At 40.0% G+C, this 22,419-nt stretch overlaps 1 protein-coding gene across 1 annotated transcript; it reads right to left on the reverse strand.

Moving 5' to 3' along the window:
* Positions 1–4,541: 4,541 nt before the first annotated feature.
* On the reverse strand, positions 4,542–11,418 carry GCNT3 (glucosaminyl (N-acetyl) transferase 3, mucin type). The gene is made up of 2 exons (XM_072616530.1): positions 11,321–11,418; positions 4,542–10,343 (listed from the first exon to the last, which is right to left on the reverse strand). Exon 2 carries the CDS (start codon positions 10,023–10,025, stop codon positions 8,709–8,711), a length of 1,317 nt encoding a protein of 438 aa, XP_072472631.1. The 5' UTR covers positions 10,026–10,343; positions 11,321–11,418; the 3' UTR covers positions 4,542–8,708.
* Between the last annotated feature and the right edge of the window lie 11,001 nt (positions 11,419–22,419).

A 22,419-nucleotide genomic window follows, 5' to 3' on the forward strand; every position in this document is an offset into this window, starting at 1 on the left:
TACCTTTACATTGACCTACTTCTATCCAGTATGAGATATTTTTTCCTTTTCTTCTTTGATTGCTTTTGCTATCAGAAAAAATACATAGCCCAAGATTATATTCAGAGGAATTGTTAATGAAACTGTGGACATAATGTGAAATGGTCCATAATGGAGAAAATGCAGATAATGTGGAGAAAATACATACGGTCACCTCTTTGATTCATTTACCAGAGTACTCTAAGAGTAAAGAAATGATAGGGTGTACAGGAAGAAAAGGCCAGGGGTTCATTGACTAAATAAATACTAAGATCTCTTAAACACATGAAGAAAATGAGCTGTTAGGTATTTGGTAATTCTGATGTGGAAATGTTGCATAATGCTATTCAATAAGCATTTATTTATTATCTATATTAGGATGGAAGATTCAGCCCCAAAATAATAATAGCTAACCTTTATATTTTAAGGTTTAAGATTTTTTTAAGGTTTGCAAAACACTTCACAGGTTATTTTATTCGGCCTTCACAACAATGATTCTTCAAGTTACATGCTATTTGTCATTCTCATTTTATAAGTGAGGAAACTGAGGCTAAGAGAGGTCAAGGGTCAAAGCCAGTTCTTGCTGACTTTAAACCTACTATTCTATCTACTGTGTTACCTAGCTGCCTTGAGTTCAAATCTCTTCTCTGGAATAGCTAGTTGTGTGGCCCTGGGCACAGTTGCATGTACTAACACTTCAATTTAAAATATCAATGTTGCCATTTAAGACAATTTGGCAGGGTCTTCTCTCTTTTCCTCTCTTCTCTTTTTTTGGTGAGGAAATGGTGGTTAAGTGACTTGCTTGGGGTCACACAGCTAGTAAGCATCAAATGTCAGAAGCCAAATTTGAACTCAGGTCCTCCTGACTCCAGGGCTAGTGCTCTATCCACTATGCCACCTACATGCCTCCAGGTCTTCTCTCCTAAGCCATCTACAATCTGATTTCTACCCTCATTACTCAGCTGGGACTGCTCTCTCCAAAATTATCAGTAATCTCTTAATTGGCAAACCCAAAGGCTTTTTCTCAGTCTTTATTCTTCTTGACCTCTAGGCAGCATCTGACACAGTTCACTTTCTCTTCCTGGCTACCTCTCCTTTCTAGGTTATCATGATGCCATCTCTCTTGGTTGTCTTCCTATGTGTCTGACCACTCCTTAGGTTTTGTGTCATATTCACAACCATAAGTCTATTCTCCAAGGCTCTGATCTCTTTTATTCTTTCTACTCCCTCTCCACTTGGAAATCTCATCCATACCTCTTTGTGCAGATGACTCCCAGATGTATATATCCAGAGCTAGTCTTTCCTCTGAGCTCCAGTTCTACATCTTAAACTGCTTATTGGACATTTTGAACGGGATGGCTTGCAGTCTACCCAGCCTTATTATGTCCAAAACAGAACTCATCTTTCCCCCAAACCTACTGCTTCCCTACATTTCTTTCCTTCTGTTAGACACCCCCATCCATCCATGTCACCCAGATTCTTGAGAATGTAGTCATCTCCAACTCCTTACTCTCCATCCCTGACGTATCCAATCAATTGTCTATCTTGTTTCTACTTCCACATATCATGCATTGATCCCTTTTCTGTGCTCATACAGCTGCCAGCTTGTTAAAACATCACCTCTCACCTACACCATTAAAATAGTCTCTTAATTGCTCTCCCTGCCCCAAATCATTCTCTACTCCAAGCAGTACTCCAAATAGTCATCAGAATGGTGATCTTTATGTCACTCCATAAATCCCAGTAATGCCCTATTACCTATAGGATCAAATAGAAACTTCCTTGATTTGGCATTTAAAGGTCTTTACAACCTCACCGGATTCTTCTTTTCCTGTCTAATCAGCTACTACTTCCGTCCTTGCACACAGGCCAGCCAAACTGGACATCTTGCTCTTTCTTACACACTTCTGCCTCCCATCTCTGTGCCTTTGCTGTTCTCCATACCTGGAACGGAATTCTCCATACCCTCTTGAGACCCCTGTTTCAAGTTCTAACTTTATATTAAGCCTTTCCAGATCCCCTCACCTGCTAACACCTAAGGTGGTCTTCAGGTTCTTTGGTATATGTTTTCTAAATACCTCTATGCAGGTTGTGTAGTGCTAGGCAGAAGTTAATCTTGCACTAAGACTTTGCGGATGTTATCTCATGTTCATGTTGTCTCCCCACACAGAATGTAAATTCCTTGAGGTTTTGTACTGTTTCTCTTTTGATTTTGTACAGTGCCTGGCATATAATAGGTGCTTAATAAGTGCATATTTTTATTGTGCTGTAACTGCCAAGGCAATACTCATTTGGTAGATCCTCTACTACCCACCTCCACCTCCAATAAACGTGATATATGTATAAGCCTGGGATGCCTTGATGTGTTTGGCTTTATTCCAGATATTCTTGAAAGGGCCCCATTCTATAGGAGACTGGGTGCTTTGCCAAGGTCATGAAGACACAGGTTATATATTGAATGTATATGTGTATGTTTCTATATAAAGCTATACATACATATACATATAATATATGTGTATCTGCATCTTTACATATGTATATGTGTATGTATAGTAAAATGTATAGTGTGTGCACATGTATATATATAGTATATGTATAAAAGTGTTTGTATACACACATATATGTATATATTCCTCTTAATAAGATAGTAACCATCTTAAAAGCAAAAAAAAAAAAAGCAAAGAGATTGAGAATAGATATACATTCCAAACTGGAGTATAAAGATGGATTATTATGCTTAAGCTAATTCTCTCCATGGACACAATGTTTTGTGTCCATATGGGAGACCATGTATCCAGGAGATGTCTCCCATTCCCACCCAGGGGAACACAAAAAACACACACAAGGGCATCCAGAGATGACTATGTCTCACCTTAATCTGGACTGTCCAGTTAGGGAGTGTGTAGCTTTGTGGTATTACTGAATGCAAGTAAAATTGTGTGTGTGTATGCGTGCATGTGTGTGTGTGTGTGTGTGTGTGTGTGTGTGTGTGTGTGAGAGAGAGAGAGAGAGAGAGAGAGAGAGAGAGAGAGAGAGAGAGAGAGAGAAAAGAGAGAAAGACAGAGAGAGAAAGGATGTTACTTAATTTTTTTGCAGTATTCAGTGACTTTTTTGATGGTACACCACATGGGACTGTAGGCTTCTCCCCACTATTAAAGGGGTGCTTTGGGACAAGGATATGAATAGGGCATGGGATTCCCAGAATAGGAATATAGGATAGAGATATGGGGTCACCATGGTGGAACTCCTTTTTTTGGCTGGAGATGAAGATCCATCGCTTTCCACTTTATTCCTTGGAGGCCAAGTAGACCATGAGGTCTACTATGCTTTTGGTCTAATACTCATTGTCATACCAGTAAATGAGCTTGACAAGATGATTATTGAAAGCAATACCAGCACCAGCATCAAAGACAGAAGAGTAAGCGTTGCTGTTAAAGTCATATGATACAACCTGGTCCTCTGTGAAGCCTAAGATGCCCTTGAAGAGTCCTTTTTATGCTTGCTTCACCACGTTCTCAACATCATCATATTTGGCAGGTTTCTCCTGGCAGTGGTTCAGATCCACAACAGATACATTGAGAGTAGAAGCATGGAAGGCTATGCCTATGAACTTTGCATTCATCTCAGGTATGACCTTGCCTACAGTCTTGGGAGCACCAATAGAATCAAGGATAATGTTTTGGGTAGCAGCACTCCCATCACTCCATAGCTGACAATCCTAAGGGAAGGATCATGTTTCTTATGGTTCATTCCCATCAAGAACATTGGGACATTGGCAGAAGGGGCAGAGGTAATAACCCACTTGGTTCCATTCTGCAAGTGAGCCCCAGCCTTTTCCATAGTGGTAAAGACACCAGTAGACTCTACAACGTGATGAACTCCCCCATCTCCCCATTTAACATTGGTGGGATCCTACTCCTATAAGATGGCAATGGCTTTCCCATTGATCACCAACTTTTCACTCTCAGCATTGACAGTGCTAGAAGCCCTTGAACTTGATATGGGTGGGATCATATTGAGACATATAAACCATGTTGTTGAGGTCAATGAAGGGGTCGTTGAAGGCCACAATGTCTACTCTGCCTAAGTTGAGTGCAGCCCAGGTCACCAGGTGCCCAATATGGCCAAATCTGTTGACTCTGACCTTCACAATCTTGTTTCTGGAATGCTGCTAAAGCAGCAGATCCTGGCATTGAGCTTGGGAGAAGAATTGAGAGCCAAGGATGCTACTTTCAAAGGAGGTACTACTTAGGTAAACTACCAGGACTCTCACAATCCCAAACAATACTTATTGTGTGAATAAATGCTAAGTTAAATTATGCCAGCATATAAACTCTAGATCTGATAAAACTTAAGAGTTGAGAAGGATCTTCCAACCTCCTTACTTTAAAGATGAAAATGAAGTATAGAAAGGTTGTAATTTGCCCAAGTTTAAGGAGAGAGTAAGGAGAAGAATTAAGATTCACATCCACATTCCTTGACACCAAAGCCAGCACTCCAACATTTATATTGCTTGGCACATAGTAGGTACTTAATAAATATTTATTGGTTGATAACATACTTGTAATATACTGTGCTACCTACTGGGGATACAATGATAAAAAATAAAACAATCTTTGTCTTCAAGGCACTTACATTCTAATTTTGGAGGAAATAAGACACACACAAACATATACATATTGTAAATACCATATGTATATATATTTGAGAAGGAGGCAGGCACTAGCAAGTGGGAGATGTGGGTGTGAGTGAGTGTGTGTAAAGAGAAGGGGAGGTGAGTCATCGGGCTCCAGAGTTGAAAATAGGGTTTCTTGAGATGTGAGAAGGAAGTCCTTTTCAGGAATCAGGATCATTGTTGTTTGGCCTTTGCTCTGGAAGAGGACCATGACATCAGGGAGGTGATGCCATAACTTGTAAGTGAATTGGATTTAAGTGAGGGAGGGCTATACGAAGTCACCAGCCTTACTTTCTTCTCCAGATGGCAAGATATAGATCAGGATGACTGGAGATGGCCCCTTGAATGTGGGAGTGGCAAATACACAAAGGTGAAATATAGACCTTTTAGTTCAGTTTAGCCGGAATGCTGAGTATGTAAGGAGTAATAAGAAATGAGTATGGAAAAGTAGGTTGGGACAAATTGTGGAGGGTTTTAAAGGCTAGGCTCAGGAATTTGCATTTTATCTTGGAAGCAATAGGGAGCCACTGATGTTCTTTTGGGAAGAGTGAAATAGCCAGAAAGTCATTTTGACAATTATATGGAGAATAAATTGGAGAGGGGAGAGAAGCAGGCAGACTGATTAGGAGACTATTACAGAGTCCAGTAAGAGGTGATGATGGTCTGAATGAGGATGGGGGCTATGTGACTAGACAGAAGGGAGGGTGTGGAAGTAGACTGGACAATCTATTTGTCAATGGATTGGATATGGAGAGTCAGGGAGGGCCAAGAATCAAGCATGATTGACCTTGCAAACCTGGGTGATGGGGTGAATGGTACTACCCTCCACAGAAATAGGGAAGTTTGGAGGAGAAAGGGTTAGCTTAGGGATTGGGAGTAACAATAATGAATTCTGGTTTTGGACCAATTCAATTTGAGATACAGATTATAGATCTAAATAGAGATGTCCAAGTAAGCAGTTAATCAGTGACTGGAATTCAGGAGAGAAATAAGGGCTACATATACAGATATGGAAGCCATCTGTATAAAAAAGGGAATTTTTATTTTACCTTTTCTTGGTTTGGGTTCATTTGAAAATTTGTCAAGAGAACCATGACAAAAGTGACCCCAATTAACATTTGGATGTTTTCTCCTATTTTTTAAATGGAAAAATGCCAAAATGCAAATGACTTGAGCAAGTTTAACTTATTGCACATCAAAATGTTCACAGCTGTGTACACTCTGTGCTCAGGCAGCATCACACCTGGACTTTGGTCGAAAGGAGAGGTGTGGATGGCTCAGGGCTTCAGGGCCTGGGAGTATTTCATCACTGACACATTCCTTCCAGGGCTGTATGGACTCCATTTCCAGTTGGTAGCATGTACTGCATAGCCCACACACTCATTATTGCACAAAAATAATAAGAACTCACATTTATACAGTGCTTTACAGGGGGCAAAGCGCTTTGCATCCACAATCTCATTTGATCCTCCCAATCACCTTGTGAGGTAGGTATTATTATTTTCATTCCCATTTTACAGGTGATGAAACTAAGACTGAGCGAGGTTAAATTTCTTGTTCAGGGTCAAAGGACTAGTGAACGTTGGAGATGGTATTCCACTCAGGTCTTCTTGACTTTAGGTCTGGTTGTATGCCATGTTGGAGTCCATGTTCTTGTTGAAGTCCATGATCACTCTGCTAGGAGAGGTATCATTTTTGTCCTGGTGGGCCCCAGCTTAAAATATCCATTACAAATTCTTATTCACTCATTCATTCATTTATTTTATTGGACCTTTAATTTCACTGGTATAGGGAGGTTTCAGCAGGGAAACTCTCTCCCCCTAATTTGGACTCTGCAACTTATAATCTAAAGAACTACTTGGGACTCAGAGAACTTATATGACTTGACCAGGTCACACAGTCAGTATGTGTCAAAAACAGAACTTCAAATCAGGCCTTCCTGACTCCAAAGCCAGATCTCCCCTTTTCCCTTATATTACAAAACAGATAAATTGGGTTGGGGGAAGGAGAGAAGAGGGGAGTTTAATGCAATGATACATATTACAAAAGGAGTCACTTCATGGTTATTATCAATAGGGAATATTCATTGTATAACTAATCACTTGGCAGAAGTTGGTGGGGGAAAAGGAATTGGGGGGCAGGGTTAGGGATACGTGAATGAGAAAGTAGAGAAACTGAAAGCTAAGGGGTTAGGAATGACTAGCAATGGAAAATCATTTCAAAGTGAAAATAAAAATATCTCCATAATTATGGCATTAATAAAGGCAAATGTGTGGTTCAATATAAAAAATTTTAAAAATATAAAAATCGACACTATAGGAAAAGTCATATATCCATACACAAAAGACAGCATAAATTTTACATGTTGCAACATTAATAGTATCCTCTGAAGGACTGGCTATTGCCAGTAACAACAATAATAGCTAGTAAGCATATTGTACTTTAAAATTAATAAAGTGATTTACATTTACTGTCCCATTTGATCCCCACAACAACCCTGTGAGGTAGGAGCTGTTGTTTTCTTCTATTTCAGTAGAGGAAACTGAGACAATGTTAAGTGATTTGCCCAATAAGAAAACTAATAAGTTTGTAAGTAAGGATTTGAACTCAATATATCTTTAAAGTCATCTGAAGCTTCAGAAAAAAAAATTACTTCTCTAGGTGACTTCAAAAAATAAATATATGAACACTACAGTCTCCATAGGAGAAAGACAATTCAATAGGCATTGAGCAGCATGCCAGCTGCCCACCAAAATAAAGTTTACAACTTAAAAGACCTGACCAGACAATCGGGATCTCAGACTTTCATGTTCTCGTTAAGAAATCCAACACAGAGCTGCTCCAAGGAGACACGTTATAACACTCTCTCTTTCTTCCCCTTTATGTGGAAGTAAATGTACACATCTGGTCATGTAAACACATAGAAAAGTACCAAGCTACACCTTAATTCCCAAAGAGCTGAGATTTCTTTTTCTTTTTACCTCTCTCAAGGTACCTGCATAGCTGGACTGGCTGGAAAGAGCCTGACAAAATTCAAGGGTTTCCAAACAGCACCATAAAACCCCAGTCTAACTTGAGGGGAATTCCTCCAACCCAGTCTTATCTTTGTTTCTTTTATCTTTTCTCAGATTTATAGTTTCAGAGTAGTTGATTCCAGAATGCTTTCTCTGGGAGAAAATGACAATAAAACAAGACAGGGGAAAGTTCTTTCCGTCTACCAGTTCTTGGATCTAATTTTCCTTTCCCTTCTTGGAGGACTTCCTAACCTGGAGTTTGGGAAGGAATGATTTCTTATGGCTGTCCTTGCAAAGATTCTAAATTGCACCTTTCTAAATAACTGACATTTACATTGTGTTGGACACTTTCCAAAACGCTTGGCTTACAACGTCACAACTGTGGCAGGTAGTGCTGGTTATGATTCCCATTTGACAGCTCAAGAATGTGGAGCTCAGAGAGGGTGTCATTTATACACAGTTACAGGATTATTAAGACTCAAACCTGGACTGTTGCATTCCAACAATCTAGTGCTCTTTTCAAAACACCAAGTTGGCAAAACCAGTAATTCTGACCTCCATCCAAATTCTCTGACCCAACCCTGTCCTAAAGTGAATATTCAGATAACCCAAGAAATGTCTCTTCTATGTGACTATCATCCCCCTGGGGACAAGTTGGGTGAGGACAGTTACAAGGAAGTAACTTATGTGGAGGTCTTCTTCCCTTGCATTCTGCTCCTACCCCCCACTCTTCTTTACCAAATTCCCCCTAACCCCCCCACTGGTGATAAAGAAGGAAATAGCATAATGAACAATCATATGGGGCAAAAATCACCTCTTGGTGCCAGTTCTGCTTACCATGAAGTCTAAATGTTGATCTGAAAGAAGAAATCTCTCATCTTTGGGGGTACCACAAAAGTTTAGGGTTACATTTCTCCAATGCCATGTCATACTGTACTAACTGGTTTCCTTGAAAAGTTTCTCAGGCATCTCATACCCAATAGGTGGCCACAGTTTCTCTCTCAGAGTTCCCTCCCATAAATGGCTTTGTACCGAAGATATTCTTCCAGGCACTGGAGTGCATTGTCATCTACCTTTGGGTCAAACTTATTGGCCAGCAGATGGTGACTTTGGAGCATAAAGTGCAGGTCTCCGGCCCCATACACACAAATGCCCCGCTGGTAGGTTCCAGTGCAGAGGGGATAAGGGGCCCCCTTTCCGACATCACCATCATATCCTTGCCATTTCACAAACCGGGCAATGGCATTCAGGTCAGATATATGGTACTTTTCATGGTAGGGTACAGAGCCAGGCATCCAGGGCATCCTATGGAGAGTGGCCCAGAGATGTTCATCAGGGCTATAGGTGTCCTTCACCCACTCTATCAACTTTTGAGCATTTGGGTTCGTAAAGAGGTGTTGGATAAAGTTTCGGGAAGCCACGATATAGGCATTCCCTGTGAACATGGGCAAACCATGGGGTGGGGGCTTCTTTATCTTATCAGTCTGGAATATGCCATTCTTGACCTCATAATGATATTTCCAGCGCCCTTTTTTATAATTGGTGGGTATTTCTGATTCCATACTATTCTTTCCATTCAAGACTTTGAGAGACCTCACTATCTCAGCATTGGTCTTTATGGGAAAGTCAGTACCACAGGTATTCAAAAGATATTTCCAGGGCACAGAACTCTGGAGCAACTCCTCCATGCAGTTCAGGTCAGCTTGTACTCTGGACCAGGAAGCATACACCACTTGGACCAGATTTTTGGCCACAAAGACATTTGGGAAGCATGAACTAATGGCTCTGACCGCCTCCTTGAAGGCTTCTGGAGACTTCTTATCCACATGGATGCAGTAGATGTTTTGTGGGGCATACACAGCCCTCAGAAGTCTCTCAAAGTTTTCAATCTTCTCATGAATCACCATTGAATATGCAATGGGGAAGTCCTCCTCCTCCTTGCTCAGTGGGAACTCAATGAACTTCTGACTGGCCCTGAAGTAAGCACAGTCCTGAGTCATGTTGAGATATTGAGTCTCAGTCAGAGGCTCTCTTTTCAACTTACTCTCCAACTTGGTCAAGGCTGCCTGGGCCACAGCCTCAGGATTCCCTCTGGTGATCAGAGAGCAATTGATGGAATTCTTGGGTGGCAGTTTCAGGAACTGATAGAGATTATCCTTGCAGGATTCCTTCCAGATGTCCAGGGACTCCACACCCAAGTCACTGAAGTCACATTCCCAGGTGTCAGACAGTTTAAGAATACCTGTGGCCAAGAGTACGAGACATCCAAAAGCCCACACATACTGTTTTTGGCGCAAGCATTTTTTCATTAGAGCCATTATGGAAAAATGAAGTCAATGGGCAGAAAACTTGAATCTTTAGGAGGCAGAAATATTCTTCAAACACAAATGATGATCAGGCTTTCAGTGCACCAAATCTCATTCCAAACCACCAACAGGGATATTTTTCTTCTTGTTGTTGGCAGATATTCTCATACTCAGCCTCAAACACCCCTTATGTTGTTGATCTAAGGGAGATTTTGGTATAGGCTGGGTGCTCCAGCTGTCACTAACTATGCTGTCTAGAGTAAGAGATTGGAATCATTCCTCCATCTATTTCAGGAGACAGAAGGTGAAGAAATACCAGACCTGTGTGACCTAGAGGAGTATAAATGTAATTAGCAGGAGGAAGTCCCCACCCTTCATTCTTCACTCTTCTCTCCACCTCCCTCTTCCATTACATAGTTCTGTCTTATCTATAGTCTCGAATTTCTGGTAAATCAGTTGGGTAAAGTCCAAGGAAATTTATCCCTTTGTTTCTATATCCAGTTTTAGAAATCAGAATGCTGTTTTAAAATATCTTTTAAATGTTTAATTCTTAAAACACTGGAACGAAATACATTTTTTTCTGGTAAACTTTGTTGCCTCCAGGTTTTTGTTTTTTTTAATCATTTGAGTAATGTGATTTATAGTCATAAACTCAGGAATATAATTATAACATTTGGATGAGAGATGCCCTCAGCCTCAAGGACCCAGGTCCATTTTTAGGATTGTCACACTTGTCTGGATCCACTCCTCATATCTCTTCCCTCTCACCCTACCAAGATTTGGAAAAATGGGTGTGTGTGCTGGTGAGCTATTTTTTCCTTGCTAAGATTTAACATACCTTTTACATACAGATAGGTGTTTGAAGTCACAAAATTTTGTTAGAATAGTATTTTATTTAGAAGTCACAAAATTTGTGAAGTCACAAAATTTTGTTAGAATAGTAACAATGAAATGTTAAACTAAACATCCTTCTGCTTTCTTTCTGGTCCTTCTCCTAAATACACAAAACCCCCTCTTTCTTTACAATTCATTTTGGTAAAGAGAATTTAGATTCAAGGGAGACATATCCAAACCTTAGGCACTGTTGTCTAGAGTTATCAGAAAGTGCCCAAACCCAGCAAACTCCCCCACAGAAAAGCTAATGATTCCCCTTCTTCTCAGCCCCCACAAACTCCTAGGTTGCCTCCAGGGCTTTCTCAAAATCTGAGCTCTTAAGCATGCCTGGCAGAATAAATTCACCCTCCCAAGGGCCTAACTTTATCCATGGGAAACCCCTGCCTCCTTTTTTTTTTCTTTTTGTTTCTTACCCAGATGTCCTCGAACCATCCATCTCTAGAGTAAAAAGTTCCTCAGGACTCTCTGTTGATCCCAGTTTGCTTCCTACCTGGCTCCCTCCTCCAACCCAGTCACTGGGAAAGTTTATGCAAATCACCCTGGGTATCTTAGCTTTTCTCAGTCACTCATACTCACAGCAATTGGGAGGAGCTAAGAGGTTCTTTTGAGCCGGTTATATAGATTTCCAAAAAAATAGTGGGCATTTCGGTTGTTTGTCAAAATGATGTCTAATTACCTAAAGCACCTGAAAAAACTCTCTGGAGGTCAACCACAGTTGAATTTTAATTTTAATTTTTTGGTTCTAAACTTTAAGTTCTGAAAAAAGAGAAACATTTTCACATTCAAAGACCAGGAAAAAAAGGATTATTTGAAACTGTGAATCTCTAATACATAGTTTTTTTAAGTACATAATAATTTCAACATGTTATTTTTAAGGCTTTTGTTTATCCGTTTATCTTTTTTCTCTTAACTGTTTATCTGTTTTCTCTTAACTTCCCTCTATTCTGTGAATTTTGAAAAATGCTTCAACTACTCTTCTTTTGGGGTGCAGTACTATCTCCATCTGCTGCCCCCCCACCCCATATCTCTCCTTCATTCTTATAGCAAAAAAACCAAAGCATAATTAAGCAAAATAAATCCACACATTGGCCATGCCCCAAAATGTATGTCTCCTTTTGCACCTTGAATCAGTGATCTCTTTGCCAGGAAGTGAGCAGCTTGTTACTTCATGGGACCATTAAACAAACATTCTCACCATTTCATCCTTTACTTTTCTCTGGGCATCTCCTTTGTTACATAATTTCCTTGGTGAGACTGTAATACAACAATGATTGTAACTATGATTTTTTAGTCTTTAGATTTTTAGATTACATATTTTAAAAATGATATTCTAACCACTTTCAAAACACCATGTCCAAGAGTAAGAAAAATTAAAAGTCAAGGAAAGCAAACCAGTTATCAATGAATTCTCTCTCTTTGGCTGAGAGGTCTTCTTACCCAGGGTTTGACATGAAGACTTTACCCATATCACTTTTTACTTCCTATTCTTAGAAGGTCAAAGTTCCTAGGAGTTGCAGATAGTTTAAGAAATTATCTCCAAAGCCTATCCACGTGGCCCCTGGCAAGGTAGAAGTATTACAATGTCCTTGACTGTTCTTGGTAGGGAGGGGGAACTGGACTCCGGGAGGTCTTGGAGACGAGCTCTCTCTGGTGGAAAATGATCGGAGTCTGGGCTTGAGGAAGAAGAACACTCCGAGTTCAGAAAAAGTGCTTAGGTGTCTAGGCTTGAACTCTCTACCATAAGTTCCAATAAAAAACCAAACAAATAATAAAAGTAAAATAAAAACCCTCAGACAGATTTTAAAAGGCTCTTTAGGAAACAATTGGCAAGAGATCGGCTTTCCCTTGCTCAATCCCTACTCAGCCCTCTTTAGGTTGGAGGCAAAAAATGTTACCGTTCCTTCTCACTAGGGTGGAAGAGGCAACATGAATACTCTCCATTTTCTCCTCTGTTTACTGTACTTTTTCCTTAATGCAAATCAAGATAACTCAGGTGTTCTTCCTCCAAAAATAATAATGACAATCTTTAATTAGTGTTTTAGGGCGTACCAAAGGGCAGGTCATCTCATTCCATTCGTTAATTCAGTACCTCATGGTGCAAGACTGCTAATCGTATACATTTAAAAGAAAATCAAAAACAAAACCTACCCTTAAAAATCCTAAATTCTACTGGAGACAAAAATGACGTGTACACAAGTAAGTTCACAATACAAAGTAAATATTCCATAAACATTGTATCTACTGTATTCAACTAGCATTTCCATAGCTTTCTTTTTTTTTTTTCTATGCCTCACTAAAGGGGCCATCCCCTGGTTACGTCTTAAAGAGGTCTATTCACTGAATGGGCATTACCTCACCCTAAGTGAGTTCCTGCATAGACCTTGGCCTAAAGGGGCTAAAGTCTTCCTTGCATCCTGGGTCATCTCCAGTCATCCTGAGGAATAGCTGGTCATTGAACCCAGATGGCTCAGGAGGAGAAGTGAGGCTGGTGACCTGCACAACCCTCCCTCACTCAAAACAAAGTCAAGTGCAAGTCATGTCATTACTTCTCCAATGGCATGTTCTTCTTCGGCAATGAAGGATGAACACAACACCAACAACAACATAGTAGTTCTAGGAGGTAGGCATTTGAAATATTGTCCCTAATTTAACCAATTAGTAAACTGAGTCACAGAGAAGCTAAGGGGATATGCAGTTTGTTAAGTGTTGGATTAGGGATCAGAGGACCTGAGGCCCAGCTATGTTTAGCATCGATGTGATCTTGGGTAAACACAGTAAAATGAAGAGGGATTGGGCATCAAAGTCTTCATCTGAGATGGTCCAGCACTGCTCCTGCATACATCTTTTGTATTTATGCAGTCTCCCCAATTATACTATGAGATGCTTGATAACAATAGCTAATACACACCACGTACAGACACTGTGCTAAGTGCTTTTCTGTTGTCTGATTCTTCATGACCCCATTTGGAGTTTTCTGGGCAAAGATACTGGAGTGGCTTGCCATTTCCTTCTCCAGCTCATTTTACAGATGAGGAAACTGAGGCAAACAGAGTTAAGTGACTTGCCCAGGGTCATGAAGCCAGTAACATCTGAGGTGGGATTTGAACTCAGATCTTCTTAGCTCCAGACTCAGCTGATTACTAAATGCTTTACAGTTATTATCTCATTTGATCCCCACAACAACCCCAGAAGGTAGGTAGGTGCTATTATATTATCCCCATTTTATAGATGGGGAAACCTGAGGCCCACAGAAGTTAAGTGACTTGCCTAAGGTCACACATAACATTTGAGGCAGGATTTGAACTCAAATCCTCTGATTCTAAGGCCTGTGCTATTTCTATCATACTACAGTGCCTCCAGTGCTTTGCTGCTTCTCAAGTGGCAGTCATTCCTCCAAGTAATTTTCCTTGAGCTTCAAATTATAACCTATAGAAAGTTCCACCACATTGTTTGTTTCTTTTTCATTGTTATTTTTCCTGCTCAGCTCCTGAAATTTTGGAATATGTTAGATGCTAGGCTAGCATGACTGGCAGGAAATGATAAGAGTGCAGGGATGAGGGAATGAAAACTTTCAAGGCTCCCGGAGGTCCAATTTCCTGCTCTGCAGATCCCTTCCCCATTTAGTCCAAAGGCTGTGCCCATCTTGGAACTCTGGAGAAACAGGATTCTGTGATAAGATAGACCAGTTCTCAGCTCCTTTTGTACAACTGTCCTTGTTTAGTTGGCTAACAATACTCTTCCTTACCTTCTCTTTCTTCCTCATTTTTTATGCTCTCTGACAGGAGTTCCCAGACTTTGGTGTCCACATGACCCTTCACATTCATAAACGTATAGCCTGTGTTCAATAGGAAAGGAAATAAATTCCAGAATTCGCCATGTAAGGGCATGTAAAAAATAAAGAAAATGAATGATATTAATCCTTTCAAAATATTTACTTTATTTTCAATGAAAAACATTTATTTTTTCCCCCTTGGGCTTTTCCCCAATCACCACTGAAAAAGAAAACAGAAACCTGAAACCCTTGTCTTTAAAAGAAGAAAATTCCCCTCCCCCCTTTCTCTAAATTGACTTATCCCTCAAGGCACAGGTAAAGCCCTCCCTTCTCCAACAAGTTTTCTTGCCAGGCCCAAAGTGAACGTTCAGGGGAGTGAGAAAAGGACACTCTTCTATTGGAGACTTATTTTGAGAAAACTGTCATTCACTAATCGCCTTCTTTAGTGCTCCCTATGTTGTGTATACTTCTAACTTTGGATCCAATCTCCATTTCATGACTCTTCTGTTGCCCTCTGGATTTGTTGACACTAATACAGTATTCTGTTACTAGCTCAGTGGTGCAGACAATAGAATGTCTTGGTCTGGAGTCAGGAAGACTTGACTTGAGTTCAAATCCTGCCTCACATACTTACTAGTTATGTCTTGACTCTGTTTGCCTCAGTTTCCTCATTCTGTCAAATGGATTAGAGAATGGAATGGCAAACAACTCTAGTATCCATGCCAAGAAAACCTCAAATGTTAGGGTCACGTAGAATCCAACGTGACTGAAGGACAACAATTTACTAGAATTTGATCTATGACCCCTCCCTTCCCCAAAGCATATTTACTTCCTCCAAGACTCTTAACTGCTCTTAATCACAGCCTATGTCAACCTAGGGAATTGACATTTTTATTTCTCATTTGAAGATCAGAACAAACACCCATTATCATGATCGGAGAGTCAGAGCAGTTGTGAGTCCAGGGCAGGAAGGCAGCAATCGCTTCCTTGAGCTGTAAGGAGGACATTTGCCTAATTCACATTATGTGACTGCCTACAGTCATTAGATAAAACCAGGAAGACCCAGAAATTTGGTTGGATGTACCTAAACTAGGTTTTAAATTGTGGCTTTAGAGTTGATTGCGTGGTGAGCAAGAGACCTTTCCATGGCACAATGTGCTAGCCCTAGGAGCCAGCTGCCTGAGGGGCTTTTCCAGGTGCCTGCTTCTTGAGTTCCCCTGTGTGATATGTGTTGCTGAAGAAAGTCTTGTGAGTCAGGTTGTAATGTAAGCTTTCTGAGTTCTCTTATACTTTGTGAATCAAAGTAAAGCCATAACTAGCAATTCTGGTGCCTGGAACAAGTGCCACAAGATATGCCAGGAAAAGTAGGGTGAGCATTATAAATGATGACAGTTTTGACAAGACATTCAGTTGAATGAAATATGGGGGGACCTTGGTGCCTTCCTTCCTTCTTTCCTTCCTTGCTTCTTTCCTTTCTTTCTTCCTTCTTTTCTTCCTTTCTTTCTTCTTTCCATGCTTTCTTTTTTTTCTTTCTTTCCTTCTTTCTTTCTACCTCTTTTCCTTTCTTTCATTTAAAAAAATTTCCATAGTAGTCATGTTGTGAAAAAAGATATGGGGGGTGGTGGTGACATGAAAAAATAAAGTGAAAAATAGTATATTTCAATCTGCATCCTGATTCCATCAATTCTTTCTCTAGAAGTGGATAGCATTTTTCTTCAAGAGAATTTTGGAATTGTCTTGGATCATTTTGTTGCTGGAAATAGCCAAGTCATTCACAGTTAATCATTGTACAATATTGCTATTACTGTGTACACTGTTTTCCTGATTCTGCTCACTTCCTTTTGCATCTCTTTGCGGAAGTCTTTTCAGGCTTTTTCAAAATGAGCCTACTCATCATTTCTTGTAGCATAGTAGTATTCTGTCACTACAACCTGTTCAGCCATTCCCTAATAGATGGGAATGTCCTCAATTTCTAGTTCTTTGCCACTACAAAAAGAGTTGCTATAAATATTTTTGTACAAATAGATCATTTTTCCTAATGCAGACCTTTTATGGACCTCTACTTGGCTCCCTGCATTCTATGCTTAAGTAGCCTTTGCAAGATCCCACTAGGCAGGACTGTCCGGCCACCCTTTTCCCACAGAAAATAGCACCCTATTGAATAGTGAAAAATTGTTTGCTCCAGTAGACCTAGGAGATGTTTGATATACTACTTTTGCTCCAAAAATTTTAGCTATTATATTATTATTATTATTATTATTTTGTTAAACTTAGCAAAGAGCAGTGGATGATAGTAGAATATATCAGTTCTTTCCAGACTTCAAATTGGGACTTGGCATAGAAGGCTCCCATCTTGGTGGCTTAGTCTTTGCAAGGGTTGGATCAAACGGTCAAAAGTGAATTGGTTCGTGAAGATGCGGCTACCATGCTGTTGATGATCATGTGTCTTATCTTTGGTAGTGGCTATAACTGTAGCAAATCTCTAGGGAACAAGGTCCAGGACAACCACAAAGATTGAGTCAAGCTCAATCACTCATGACTTCCTACTTTGGCTGATGAGTTTTTCAAAGGGTTGGCCATACTTGAGTTAGAGAGCCCCCTCTGGCTTGGATGTTTGGACTTGTTAGTACTTGTTTGGATAGTCAAGGCAGAGAAGTTATCTTTGTATCACCTATCTAATTATGCTATTAGCAGTATCCCATAAGCATTATAGCAGGTTGTACAGGATTTGTCACAGTTCTGGTCACAAATGACTACATTCAATGCTCAAGCAAAACATGGACAAGTCTGGGAGAGAATTGAAAAAAGAGCTTATCTGGTTGTACATCTTTCCAGCCTAGTGCTATTTGTAAAAATAAAGAATGGCAGAGCTAAACTATGACTAGAGAGAGACCTGACTACCAGAGACTAGTAGACTAGTGCCTTTTGTCTCTGCTACCTGATCGTACCTGACAAACCAGTTAGCTGGTTTTATAATTGAAGATGCTAGTGAACTGATACTTAAAACTCCTGCATTTCCATATCATCAGCCAAGACTATTGTGAACTAAAAAGCATTGGTGAAGATGTAGAGCATTTGGGATTTACCCTTAAGTGAACTCATCTGGGCCCCAACTATAGATACTCTTTTGGATAAGAACAATATAAAGGTAAATTTTAGGACTTTGATGGGGGGACTTGAAAGTAGAGAACATACTTGCTGAATATTTTTGAAATATTCTTACTTATAGCTCTTGTCTTCCTGAGCTGTCTTTACCTGGGTATATTTGAGTATATTTTTATTTTTATTAATTTTTATTATTATTTTTATTTCTATTTTTAGATTGTTTGAGCCCCCAGACTGTGAGCATTGCACTAGCCACAGAATTATGATAGGGACAATATTCACTAAAATAGATTGCTAGGGAATATAGAGTCAGTCTATCCTGGATAGAAAAGGGAAAAGGGAAAAGAAATGGAAGATGGCCCTCTAGACAGTATAGCCTTATAAATAACAAAATATGCCTTTCAGTTTGTTTATTTTTCATTTCTTTGCTTATTTGTTTGTTTGCTTATTATCTTTCATGGGTTTAGAAATTTGTTATTTTGAGATCTACTTGGACCAGGTGGTGGTCTACTTGGATGATATCCTCATCTAATCCTGGGAACTGTAGCACAATTAAAAAGACTGCTGGATTTTGAGTCAGAAGGTTGACTTCAGATGCATTTAGCTTCCAAGTGGCCTTGAGCAATTTGCTTCATTTCTCTAGGTTTCAGCTGTTTTGTCTCTCACTGAGAGGGATGGAGTAACTGACCTCAGAAGTTCCTTTGAGAATAGTGCCTGGAACCTGGTAGCTGCTTAATGAATACTTTGGTTGTTTAGTTGTTTCAGTCACATCCAACTTTTTGTCACCCTAAATTTTTCTTGGCAAAGTCACTGTACTGTTTGCCATTTCCTTCTCCAGCTCATTTTACAGATGAGGAACCAAGGCAAATAGGGTTAAGTGATTTGCCCAGAGTCATACAACTAGTAAGTGTCTGGGGCCAGATTTGAACTCATGATGATGAGGCAAGTACTCTATCCACTGCACCACCTAGCTGCCCCTAGCAATGAATACTTGTTGACTGAGAAACCTCTGAGATTATATCCCAGCAGAGCGTGTACGCAACTAGCACAAGCTACCCTTCCATATCTTTGCCAGCACCAGCTTATTGCCAAACTGGAAAAATGTCAACTCAAGAAGATGGAGATTTTAGGGATGGCTGTAATATTGATCTTCTCCCAAAAGGACATAAAGAAAGAAAAGGGCATTGATAAAATACACAGAAGAGAACAAGAGGAAGTTCAGAAGGGAACACATTAGCAGAGAGGTGTTGGAACTAACATGTTAATTTTGAAATATACTTTTTAAAAAATGACATACTATACACATGATCATTATGGTGGCCATAGCTATGAAATGACATTCTATTATGTCTCATCTTTTGGTCTGTATGCTTGGGTCAAGGGCCCTATAGGACAACTGATAGGCTTATTAAAACCTCTGCTGATTCCCTCTGTCCCTAGATGGTGGTGACACTGAATTCTAATACAGACTTTCCCTTGTTCTAGAAAAATACAATGCCACCCAGTTGGTAGTAGACACAGTGACACTCCCTTTTCCTGGGAAGCTGCTGAGTCAGTCTTCTTAATTTGAAGAAAATTTTCTGGCTCTGTGGTCTTTTTTCCCATGTCAGCTCTAATTTACTAGTTTATCTCACATTCTATACTAAACTATTCATGGATTTCCAGGTAATGATTCACCTGTCATGGCATATTGCCATGTCTGAATCTGAGAGACACAATGCAGGAACCATACCCTGAACCGATATCTATTATACATGCTGCCATTAAGATCACCATCTAGGAGGTACTTTTCTTGATACCTGAGCTGATGTCTGGCAGGGTAAGCTTTATTCATTGAATTGAACTTCCAGGTAGCACACAATCTGTTCCCAAAAATGAAAGGTAAAAAGTAGAGGTGAAGCTTCTAGACTCAACTTGACTTCTATGACTATTCAGTTATACCAGTGAATTTGTGCAATGCCCCTGTGGGTGTTTGGAAGTTAGCTAACTTTATATTTCAAGACCTGCTAGACTGAGGGTGGTGATTTATCATGACGTTGTCTTCTATTCCTGGGACCCTGGATAGCACATTAAATTAATTCTTCACTAACTTTCTGAATCAACCATGGCTGTTTGCTATATTGAAGAAATGTCAATTTAAGGAAGAGGAAATAGAATTTCTGGAACATGTAATAATAGATCAACAGGGAATGTGTGTGGGAGATCCCTATATTAGTGAAAGGACTAAAATGATTTCTTGAGCTTAAACGATACTGTTGTTGTTTTTTGGTTATGTCCAACGATTTGTGAACCCATTTGAGGTTTTCTTGACAGAGATAGTGGAGGTGTTTGCCATTTCTTTCTCCAGCTCATTTTACAGATGGGGAAACTGAGATAAACAGGGTTAATTGACTTGCCCACTATCACACAGCTAGGAAGTATCTGAGCTTAGATTTGAACTCAGAAAGATGATTCTTCCTGACTCCAGGGCCATCACTCTAGCCACTGTACCACCTACCTGCCCAAAGGATACTATTATCACTTCATTCCTACTTTTTTTTTTTTTTTACTGGTAACCTATTGCAATATCTCAAGGCAGTAGCAGTGGAGCAATAGCAGGAGAAGTTGTATTCAGTAAGCTCAAGAAATGATTTACTTCATCTCCTTTATTAATACACCCAGACCCTCATAAGTAATTCAGCATGTAGATCTGTGTATTTAGTGTTTCATTAGAAGCCTCTCCTAGGTTTATACAGCTCAGTCTGCCAGGATATCCACATACCCAGGTATGTGCCTGGGCCAAGGCTTTTTTTTTTCCGCAATAGTTCTACCTAGAGTCAAAAAATCCTCAGCCACTCCTCCGAATCACAGTTGGATGAGAATAATACAAGGCTTAAGGTCTAATATATACAGAAGTGATAAGGCTACCTCCAATACCTAGTACAGTGGTACAGATAAGGGGCTAGGAGAGAACATGGGAACCAGTGGACATAGTATGCATGCTGCACACTTGGTTGAAGCCAATGATATTCCCTATGCCAAGCTATGATCCCAAGTTTCAAGAAGGCTCTATAGCATTATATCACTTACTCAATGCTTTTTCTGGCTTTGGGTTGCTGCTCAGACTTCCTCTGGTTGACTCTTGCTCAGCCTTCTAGGTGACTCCCACTCTTCTTAAAATTCCATTTTCTTCTAGGTTAGCTAAAAGGCTGCCTCCTTTGATCCTCCCAAATCCCTTCTATTTCCTTATCTCTGTATATATTGCCCTTCTCTACCCAATAGAATCTAAACTTCTTGAAAGACTGGTACATAGTAGGTACTTCTTGATACTTGGGTCTTTGCATTTCTTTGTGTTTCCAGGGCTTAGAACAGTACCTGGCTCATAGTAGGCGCTTATTGAATTAAATTGAGGGATGATACCCAGGTTCCACAGTAACATGTGAGTTGGGGAATGAGGTAGGGAAGCATGACTAGGCATGTTGCCCTTAAAATAGGATGCTATTTTCCTTTTTAAAATTGTAATTAAGTTTTATTTCTTTCAGCTCACAAGGATTTAGTTTCTCCCCTTTCTGCTTCCCCTAACTGTACTCTCTGTAGAAAGAAAAAGCAAAAAGAGACCCTTATCATCCATATTCATAGTCAAACAAAACAAACTCCCAAATTGGCCATATCCAAAAAATACATGTTTCAGTTTGTTTCCCGAGTCCATCACCCTGTACTGATCAGCATGATACTTTTCCCAGAGATTTTGTGTGAGACAAACTGTTGTCTACTGTTTCCTGCATGGTATAACCTGACCTGCTCTGTGTGGTCCTCTCTATCAGACTTTGGGTAAGAACTCTTCCCCTCTCCCCCCAAAAAAACCCCAACTTTGACTTCTACTTCATAACTCCTGCTGAACCTTCTAGATTTCTTTGCACCCAGTTAACCCTGGCTGGATCTCAAGAGTGGCATTCTGATTATACTTTGGCATTACAACTTGGCTCACACCCTTCTTTCATCTCCGGATATTTTGTCCTTAATCTTTTGTCCTATTATATTTACTTAATCACAGGTACCTATAAAATAGGGGTAGGAATTCTGTACTTTCCTTTACAGTTCTTCCCTGAAGAGATCTGTTCCTTCTCTGAAGTCATAGTGGCAGATAGCCTGGACCACTCAGTGACAGTGCCCTTTCACCTCATGGTAATTCTTGTACACTGTTGTCATTATGATCAGAAAAAAACAGCTACAGAGAGCAAGTGAAAGAGTGATTGTTCTACTTTATCCAGTAGATGCAAAGCTGAATGAAATCTTGCTGTTTTAGTACTTACTATGTGCCTACTAAGGTGCAAGGGATATAAATACCAATGTGAGACTGTCTATCCCTCAGTATATTCTAATGGAAGAGACAACACATCTAGGGGAGAGGTGGCTAAGAAAAGGAGTTTTGGTCGATGGAATCATAAGAAGTCCAATTGATTCAACTGGCAGTCAGCAATGGTAGTATTTGTTAACTGTCTGTACCTGAAGAAAGAGGAAGAAAGTGAATATGTAGTTTGGCTTTTGTTTGGTTTTTTGAGGGAGGTGGGGAGGTATCATAGGAGTCAACAGGGCAGAGGGCATGGCCTTTGTAGATGGTTGAATGGGATATGGGGCAGCTAGGATGTACAGTAG

Source organism: Notamacropus eugenii, chromosome 1 (genome assembly GCF_028372415.1).
Source record: "Notamacropus eugenii isolate mMacEug1 chromosome 1, mMacEug1.pri_v2, whole genome shotgun sequence".
Classification (NCBI taxonomy): Eukaryota; Metazoa; Chordata; class Mammalia; order Diprotodontia; family Macropodidae; genus Notamacropus; species Notamacropus eugenii.

What these genes read in the sequence shown, in the direction of transcription:
- GCNT3 (XM_072616530.1), bottom strand. Translation starts at nt 10,025, where the DNA reads ATGGCTCTAATGAAAAAATGCTTGCGCCAAAAACAGTATGTGTGGGCT.